Raw genomic sequence first — 10,000 nt, 5'->3', positions numbered from 1 at the left:
TTTCCAGCAGCCTTGTGACTTTGGTCACTAAACGAACTGTTGTAACTCGAGGGCTCCCTGTATATATTGAATTTCATGCATTTATTTACACCATCTAAGCCGTCCGGCAGCTGTCCATCAACGCCAGATTACGCAAGAGGGATAATTCCCTTCTCTCCTTAAGACCCCTGGCTATTCACTCTTTAGTAGTTGCAATGATTTGAGGATTATAGGGGGGGTTTCCACTTTTCTCCTCCCCTCTGCCTGCAAAATCCCCTCCTTTCCCCCCCCCCAGGGACCCCCTTAGTCTAAAAAAAAAAACTCCCTGTGAGACCTCCCACCCAAAACCTCCAGTTTACCGGCTCGGTTGCGGGTTGCCGACCAAACCGATTTTTCTGCACAACAGCTGCAGCAGAAGGAAAAACTGCAACACACAAGTTTGGATCTTGGCAATGCCATTCCGGAGTGTGTGGAGGGGGAAGGGGGGGGGGAAAGCAGTAGATTCCCTCGGGATCCGCTGGAAGGAATCATAATCTGTTGGCGGAGCGCAGACGGACGCCAAAGCCAGTTAGCAAAGCAACAACATTTGCCTGTTCACCGCAAACACTGTGTGTGTTTGTGTGTGTGTGTGTTTGTGTGTTTCTGTGTGTGTGTGTGTGTGTGTGTGTGTGTGTGTGTGTGTGTGTGTGCGTGTGTGCAAGAGACACAGTCACTGGCACACAACTCAGATTCGGGGTTTCGTGCGAACCCCAAGTTTGGTGCAAGGTCAAGATGACTTTAACCCCACTTCTCTCTCCAAATTCTTCTTTTTTTCTTTCTTTCTTTCTTTCTTTCTTTCTTTCTTTCTTTCTTTCTTTCTTTCTTTCTTTCTTTCTTTCTTTCTTTCTTTCTTTCTTTCTTTCTTTCTTCCTTCCTTCCTTCCTTCCTTTCTTTCCTTCTTTCTTTCCTTCCTTCTTTCTTTCTCTTTCTTCCTTCCTTCCTTTGTTTCTTTTCTAACTATCATCCATCTACCTCTCTCTCTCTCTCTCTCTCTCTCTCTCTCTCTATCTATCTATCTATCTATCTATCTATCTTATTTATACATTTTTTTCTTTAACATACATAAACACAGTAAACAGTGTATTGTCTGTGTCAACTTATTTCTACATAATAATAGTGACAATAATATTGTTTACTTAGCCATAGTTATAATCTTTCAACTCGTAATTTCTACCTCGATCATCTAACTATCAATCAAACAAATCCCCCAATCTCTCTCCAAATCCTTTTTTAAAAATATATATATATATATTATTTATACTTTTTTTCTTTAACAAACATTAGTTCTTAGTAAACAGTGTATTGTCTGGGTACGCTTATAGATAATAATAGTGACAATAATATTGTTTACTTAAACACAGTTACGATCTTTCAACTCCTAATTTGTCCCTCGATCATCTTAACCGTCAATCCAACCAATCCCCAAATCTCTCTCCAAATCCTTTTTTTAAAAAAATATATCTATATTTTATTTATACATTTTTTTTTCTTTAACATACATAAGTGCTTAGTAAAGTGTATTGCCTGGGTCAACTTACTTCTACATAATAATAGTGGACAATAACATTGTTTACTTATAGTTATGATCTTTCAACTCCTAATTTGTCCCTCCATCATCTAACCGTCAATCCAACCAATCCCAAATCTCTCTCCAAATTCTTATTCTCGGCCGCAAGGAGCATCCCTTCCTGCCCACCCCTCCTGGGGGGGGGGGAAGTAGACACCCCCCCACCCCCCCACTGCACCTTTTGTCGAAGTAGCTTGCTGCGCACTCTGCCCCACAGCCTGGCGCCGGTGTTGGGGGGCCTTTTGCCCGCGGGGGCCTCCTCCAGGCTATCCAAAGAGCAGTGCTCCACATGTTTGCGGGGAAGGCTGGTCGGCTGCACCAAGACCTCGGTCATCTCGCGCCGCGATGGGGGTCTTCTCCCCACCTCGGAAAAAAGCCGGATGGGCACCGATTCCAAGTGGCAAAAGGGGTCACTACTGGGGCACTACCAGGAGGAGTAAGAAGGAGCAGGGCCCATCTTAAAGAGGAAGGGGCTGTTTAGAAGACCACCACCGCTCCTCGGTCTTCTGGGTCTCTGGAAGGAGCCGGGATGCGCACCGTCCCCAGACGGATGGGATGTGCGGTGTCTTTTTGATGCGCGCTCTGCGGGAACAGCCGGAGAAATCTGTGTCTCCGTTCCTCCCTTTGGTCTACAGCCCTCCCCCCCCTCTCTTCCCCCCCCCCCCAGGCTGGCTTAACCCCTCCAGCACCGACTCGGTTTCCCCAAACAAATCGTCTGGAAGAGACTTTCTCCGAGGATTAGAGACGGTTAACTCCTGGGTTGCCAAAACGGGGCAGGCCGAGTTTGGAGAAAAGGGGGAAAAAAGAGAACGTCCGCCAAGAATCCAGCTGTTCCTTTTCGTTTTTTTTCCCCATTACTGTCTCGGCGGGGAGGCAAAGGATGCCGGGCGACCTCAGAATCGGGGTGCGGGTATTCCTCGGCTTACAGCGGTTCACTTAGCGACCGTTCAAAGCTACCACGGCACTGAGAAAAGTGGCTAGTTATGGCCGGTTTCTACGCTTTAACGACGGTGCCGCATCCTCGAGGTTACAAAGCGGAAGCAAGAAGCATCCTGCCACAATTCCTACTGTGCTTGTTCCAGGCGGTCCTCGGCTTACGACAGTTCACTTAGTGACCATTCGAAGTTGTAACGGCATTAGGGGGAAAAGGGGAGTTACGACCATTGTTCACTCTTACGACGCTTACGCCTAATCAAAATTCAGATGCTTGGCAACTGACTCGTATTTATGACAGTGGCATCGTCCCGGAGTGACGCGATCCTCTTTTCCGACCGGCAAAGTCAAGTGGGGAAGGCAGATTCGCTTAACAACTGTGTCACTAACCGAACGACGGCAGAAACAACCGCCACAACTGTGGCAGGAAAGGTCATCAAAGCGGGGGTAAAATTCACTTAACAAATCTTTGCCTTAGCCAGAAAAAATTTGGACTCAATTATCATCGTAAGTCGAGGACTCCCTGTAACAAGGGACAGGAGGCCACCAAGAAAGGGCAGAAACCAAAGCTTTCGTCCTTCGTTTCTCTTGTCGGCTGTTCATAGCAAATTATTTACGGAACACAACAGAATAATAAGAGTTGGAAGGGACCCTTGAGGTCCTCTAGTCCAGCCCCCCCTGCTCAAGTAAGAGACCCTATTAGGCATGTTTTTAAATCCAGTGCAGCGAGATAACACGGAGAGAAGCAGATTAGACAAACGTCTCTCTCTACCTTACCGGGGTATAAGAAGGAAGGGAAATCCAGCACCATCAGAAGTCAGAATAACAGAGAGTTGGGAGGCACCTTAGAGGTCTTCTAGCCCACCCCCAGCTCAAGCATGAGAGCCTATACCAGTTCAGACAAGTTATTGTTTCTGGTTTCTTCTTAAAAGCCTCCCACCAACTCCTGGTGGCAAGCAGTTCCACTGGTTAATCGATCTCACTGTCAGGAAATTCCTCCTCCGTATATCGAGTGTGTAGCTCAGCATACAGAATATAGAGCAACAGAGCTGGAAGGGACCTCGGAGGTCTTCTAGTCCAGCCCCCTGTTCAAGCAGGAGACCTAACCTAGGCCATCCCAGACAAATGGAATTCCTCTTGAAAAACCTCCAGTGATGGAGCACTCACAACTTTGTCGTTCCCTGGGGGGTTTCACACACTGTTGCCCTTACCCTTATCCTAGACTTGAAAGCGACACCAGAGGTCATCTAGACCTACCCAACGGCCTCTTGCTTGGAACGAGAACCACTGAAGTATTTCTGAGAGATGGATGTTCGGCTTTTTGTCGGAAGACGTCTACTAAAGGAGAAGCTGCTAGCAGAGGGCTCCAAACACATTAAGTCCTCACTTAACAACGGCCTCACTTAGTGACAGCTCAAAGTTATGATAGTGATGAAAAAGATACTTTGCAACCAAACCGTGCCTTTATCTGTAGTCCTTGGCTTACAACCATTCGTTTAGCAACACTTTGAAGTCACAAAGGCCCTGAAAAAGGTGACACATAACCAGTCCTCACACTTACGACTGCCATAGCATCACCATGGCCACGTGGTCAAAACTCAGGAACGGTGTTCTGGAGTCACAGGATGACCATTTGCACACCTTCCCAACCAGCATTCGACGAGCGAAGTCGATGGGGCAGGCCAGATTTACTTAATGGCTGCACAACTTGCTTAACAACGGTGGCCAACATATGCTTGTAAGATAGGGCACGACTCACTCAGCAACGGAAATTCTGCTTGCAATTTTGGGTTATAAGTCGAGAACCTCTACAATCTTTGCAGGCCCCTAAAAGCCGATATCAGATTGTAAGCACGGTCTTGCTTTCACTTAGCAACCGCTTCACTTAACGAACGAGTTGCCAGTCCCAACGATGGTCTCTAAACGAGGACAACCTGCACAATTCCAGAAAAGGAGGTAGCCTTCCTTCGACTACGGATGACTAAGCCAACGGATTGCAAATTGAGGGCGCGGCACTCTGTACGTGGCAAGAGGCACTCTTTCCCCATCCGTGTCGAGGAACCGACAGAAATTCATCCACAGAATACAGGTAGTCCTCGACTTGGGACCATAATCGAGTCTGAGTTTTCTGTTGTTAAGTGGGACATTTTGTTCGGTGAGTTTCCCCCATTTTACGACCTTTCTTACCACCGTTGTTAAGTGAATCGTTGCAGTTATAACACGATTGTTAAGCGAATCTAGCTCCCCCCCCAAGACTTTGCTGGTCAGAAGGTCGCAAAAGGGGATCACATGACCCTGGGATGCTGCGACCGTCATAACTATGAGACAGTTGCCGAGCATTTGAATTTTGATCCTGTGACTGTAGGGATGCTGCACAGGTCGTAAGTGTGAAAAATGGCTATGAGTCACTATTTACAGTGCCGTTGCAAACTCTGAACAGTCACTAAATGAACTGCTGTAAGTCGAGGACTACCTATATATGCCAGCCAGTGAGAAGGGAGGCCTGCCTCCCCGGAGGTCCCAGTTCAGCGAAGGAGAGATTGGAAAAATAAAAATGAAAGAAAACAAGAGGATTCCTTTCCTTTTAGTTTCCAAAACAAAAGAACAAAAAAAACCCAGCACTTTTCGCCTTCTGGCGGGGATCTCTGGGGCCAAGCTGGCCCTTCCTGATAGGCTCTACTACATCTCCCATCATCCCCAGACAACTGGCACGAACTAAGGGGAGCCAGAAGGAGAGAGGGAATGAAAGAGAAAGAATAAGAGAGAAAATGAGAGAATGAGTGAGAGGAAGAGAAAAAATGAGAGAAAACGGGAGAATGGGAGAGAGAGAATGAGAGGAAGAATGAGAGAGAGAATGAGGGAGAGAATGGGGGAGAATGAGAGAGAGAGAAAGGACAGATGAGAGAGAGAGAGAGAATGAGAGGGAATGAGCGAGAAAGAGAGAGAAAGGACAAATGAGAGAGAGAATGAGAGAGATAAGAGAGAATGAATGAGAGAGAATGAGAAAGAGAAAGCGAGACAGACAGAGGAAGAGATAGAGAGAGGAAATGAGAGACTGAGATGAGAGACAGAGAGAGACAGAGAGAGGAAATAGAGAGAGAAAGCGAGAGAAAGCGTGAAAGAGAGAAAGAGAGAATGTGAGAGAGAATGAGAGAATGAATGAGAGAGAATGAATGAGAGGGAGTGGGAGAGAATGAGAGAATGAGAGAGAATGAGTAAGAGACAGAGAGAAAAAGACACAGAGGAAATGAGAGAGAATGAAATGAGAGAGAGACAGACAGACAGAGAAAGGAAATGAGAGAAAGAATGAGAGGGAGAGAATGAGAGAGAGAATGAGAGATAGAATGAGAGAAAATGAGAGAGAGAGAAATAGAATGAAAGAGAGAATGAGGGAGAGAAAGTGAAAGAAAGAGAAGATGAGAGAGAGAATGAAAGAAAATGAGAGAGAGAGAATGAGAGAGAGAGAATGAGACAATAAGAGAGAGAATGAGAGAGAATGAATGAGAGAATAAGAGAGAGAATGAGAGAGAGAGAGAATGAGAGAAAATGAATGAGGGAATGAGAGAGAGAGAGAGATGGAGGGGGTGGCAGGTTCCGATTTCACGTCTGCAAATCAGCAAGTCCCCTTTGGGGAGTGGGGGGGTCCCATCCGCCCTCCTGCCTGCCCCCTTCAAGACCCCAGGGGCCAGAGATTTGGAGGGGTGGGTGGGTCTTGGCATCTGTGCCACTACGGGGCTGGGTGGGAAATGATGCAATGATCAAGCAAGCCAGCCAAGCCGCGCGTACAATGAAAAGCACGGGGGGGGGAGGGGGGAAATACCGCCTGCTAAAACTGCGCGAGGTCATATTTATATTGCAATATTTCAAATAGAAAAATTCCTTTTAGTCTTCCAACTCTGTGGGACATTTCACAGAGGGAAGGATGCATTCAAGTGCCCGGCTCTATAGGGAGTCCTCGCCGCACGACCACAATTTAGCTCATCTCTTTTGTTGCTAAGCGAGATGGTCGCTAAGTGAATCTCGCCTCATATTAAGAGCCCTCTTGCCACGGTTGTTCAGGGAATAACCGTAGTTGTTCCGTTAGTGGCAAGGTTGTTAAGTGAATCCAGCTCCCCCAGAACGGCATGGGGAAAAGTGACTTACGACAGTTTTTCACACTTATGACCGTTGCCGCATCCCCAGGATCACACGATCAAAATTCAGACAGGCTCGTATTTACGATGGTCGTCCTGTCCCCAGGATCACCTGATCCTCTTTTGCGACCTTCAGACAAGCAAAGTCAGTGGGGAAGTTGGATTCACTTAACGACCATGTGACTCGCTTAACAACGGCAATGATTCACTTATCAACTGCGGCAAGAAAGTTGATAACACAGAGCAACCGTCTCTCTTGGCAACGGAAATTTTGTGCTCTGTTGGGTTCGCTGGCTCAGGAATTCTTGGAGTTGAAGTCCACCAGTTGTACCTAAAATCCAGACCCATAGTCCTCGACTTACAACAGTTCATTTAGTGACCGTTTGAAGTAACAACAGTAGTGAAAAAAAGTGACCTGGATTTTCACACTTACCTGTTGCAGCATCCCTGAGTCACAGAATCAAAATTCGGACCCTTGGCAACTGACTCTACTTACGACGGTAACAGAGTCCCAGGGTCACACGATTCCCTTTTACGACCTTCTGACGAGCAAAGTCAATGGGGAAGTTGGATTCACTTAATGACCGCCTGACTAACTTTACAACTGCAGTGATTCGCTTAAGAACGGTGGCAAAGTGGGGCACTTTTACCAATGTCTCGCTCAGCAACGGAACTTTGGGGCTCCATTTTGGGGGTGGGTGGGGTTGGCTGAGGAATTCTGGGGGCTGAAGTCCACCGGCCGTACCTTTGCTCTAAAGTCAATACAGGTATTCTTACAACACTCTGTTTAGTGATGATTCGAAGTTACAACGGCACTGAAAAAAAGGGCCATTTTTCACTCTTACGACCCCTTGTCACAGGATCAAAATTCAGACGCCTTGTAACTGACTCGTATTTATGACGGTTGTAGTGTTCCGGGGTCCCTTTTGCGACCTTCTGACACGCATACTCAAATAGGGAAGCCAGATTCACTTAACGACCGTGTTACTTTTTACTACATGCAGTGATCGCCTTAACAACGTCGGCAAGAAATGCGATAAAACGGGACAAAACTCCATAAGCGTCTCACTTAGCAACAGAAACTTTGGGCTCTGGTCGTAAGTCGAGCATTAATTGTATTATGGCCATTTTTCACACTTACGACCTTTGCAGCATCCCCATCGTCACGCGATCACTTTGCAACCGACTCGCATTTATGACGGTTGTAGTATTCCGGGAACGTGTGACCCTCTTTGGACAAGCAAAATCAACGGGGAAGCCAGATTCACTCTACAACCATGTCACTCACTTAACAACTGCAGCGATTCGCTTAACAACCGTGGCAAGAAAGGACGTAAAACGGGGCAGAGCTCACTTAACAAATGTCTCGCTCAGCAACGGAATGTTTGGGCTCGATTGGGGGTGACCGGCTGAGGGATTCTGGGAGTTGAAGTCCAGGGGACATAACTCCCCACCTCTCATCTAAAATCAATACAAGCAGAAGAATGAGATGTGTCTCAAACATCTGTCGGATTTTTTTCCACCAACTGATGGCAGATGTCAGATCCGGAAAGGGGGGGGATTATCCCCCAAGTTCTGGATTATCTCCAGATTATTCGGGGGTCCCGAAGGACCCCGAGATTCTCAGCAAACAAACAAGAGTTTTGCACTAATGCCTCGCACTCACCTGCCCACCCCTAAGCCCTTCTCCCTTCTCCGGCTATTCGGATGCTACTCACTGTTCCACATTACGACAACCCGACAGGAACCAGCAATTCCCAGGAGCCCTGCCCGCCCCCAAAATTCCCATGCCTGGAATATCCATGTTCCTCCCGCCCGCCAGCGTGACTCATGCGTTGGGGATCAAAGCGGCGTTTCCAGTAAACAGAGCTACCAACTTTCTACTACTGCTGTCTTATTCGTTCTTCGTCTGCAGACTCGCTCAGAGTTTTCAAGTTACACATTCGGAGTAGGGAGGAATTGGCTCAGTTCCTACTGGGAGGAAAAGTGTCCTCCTGGAGCATTTTTGCGCTGATGTGCAACTCCAGATTTCGCTCTTGTTCCAAACCCTCCCTTTTCAAAATTCTGGATCGGGCAGTGTGAAGTTTCTGAATTTCTTGCTGCATCTTGTGAATCTGCAGTTAGGGTGCAGTGCTGCAGGCCACTTCAGCTGACTGTTATCTGCAGTTCAGCGGTTCAAATCTCACCGGCTCAAGGAAGGAAAGAAAGGAATAGAATATACTATTCTGTTGAATTAAGAGAAAGAAGGAAGGAAGGAAGGAAGGAAGGAAGGAAGGAAGGAAGGAAGGAAGGAAGGAAGGAAGGAAGGAAGGAAAGGGAGGAATAAAATATACTATAGAGCCGAGATGGTGCAGTGGTTAGGGTGCAGTACTGCAGGCCACTTCAGCTAACTGTTATCTGCAGTTCAGCTGTTCAAATCTCACTGGCTCAGGGTTGACTCAGCCTTCCATCCTTCCGAGGTGGGTAAAATGAGGACCCGGATTGTTGTTGGGGGCAAATATGCTGACTCTGTAAACTGCTTAGAGAGGGCTGAAAGCCCTATGAAGCGGTATATAAGTCTAACTGCTATTGCTATTGCTATTTTCTGGATTTGTTCACTGTTTCTCTGAATGTGCAGCTGGATTTTTGGGGGGAATTGACAGCTGGATTTTTCTCAATTTGAGGTCGGACTTTCTGAATTTGCAGCTGCATTTTCAGAACCTGCGATTGCATTTCCTAAATCTGCAGCTGGATTTTCGGGATTTGCCACTGGTTTTTTTTTAATTTTACGGCTGATTTTTCTGAATTTGAAGTCGGGTTTTCTGAATTTGCAGCTGCATTTTCAGAACCTGTGATTGCATTTCCTAAATCTGCAGCTGGATTTTCGAGATTTGCCACTGTTTTTTTTTAATTTTACGGCTGATTTTTCTGAATTTGAAGTCGGATTTTCTGTATTTGCAGCTGCATTTTTCTGAAATTTGCAACTAAATATTTTGACTTTAAAGCCGATTTTACCTGAATTTGTGGTAGAATTTTCTGAAATTTGCAATGGGGGTATTCTGAATTGGCTCTTTGAGTTTTCCGAATTTGGGGTTCAATTTCACTGATTTTTTGCATTTGAATTCCCTGAATTTTTTAGTTTTCTGAATTTGCCCTTTTGAGTTTTCTGAGTTTGCAACTAATTTTTTCTGAATTTGCAGTTTGAATTTCCTGAATTTGCAACATGGGGAAAAGGAGTCTGCTAAAGCAGATTTCTGCACACAACTGCAGGCATTCGAGAAAGTAATGAAAAAGTCTGTTTTATTATATAACACCCACCCCAGGCTATAATAATAGAAATAATTCAGAACTGTAGCATGCAAATCTGTTT

The 10,000-nt window shown here is 46.2% G+C and overlaps 1 protein-coding gene across 4 annotated transcripts in view; it reads right to left on the bottom strand.

Annotated features, from left to right (window-relative positions):
* Nucleotides 1-10,000, bottom strand: part of LOC106551192 (active breakpoint cluster region-related protein) — a 208,465-nt gene that overhangs the window by 44,036 nt on the left and 154,429 nt on the right. The window contains exon 1 of one of the 4 annotated variants that reach the window (XM_087702868.1): nucleotides 1,764-1,980. The exons of the other annotated variants lie outside the window; for them this stretch is intronic. Within the exon in view, the coding sequence (XP_087558994.1) occupies nucleotides 1,764-1,919 (156 nt within the window). The 5' untranslated portion in view covers nucleotides 1,920-1,980. Of the gene's footprint in view, nucleotides 1-1,763; nucleotides 1,981-10,000 lie in introns of those variants that run through there. 4 annotated transcript variants of the gene reach the window in all.

This window comes from Thamnophis sirtalis, unplaced genomic scaffold (genome assembly GCF_051295495.1).
Source record: "Thamnophis sirtalis isolate CommonGarterSnake01/CBP01778 unplaced genomic scaffold, rThaSir2_p1.2 scaffold_17, whole genome shotgun sequence".
NCBI lineage: Eukaryota > Metazoa > Chordata > Lepidosauria > Squamata > Natricidae > Thamnophis > Thamnophis sirtalis.
Note: the sequence above shows the minus strand (reverse complement) of the source record. Positions and strands in the feature narration are given on the sequence as shown.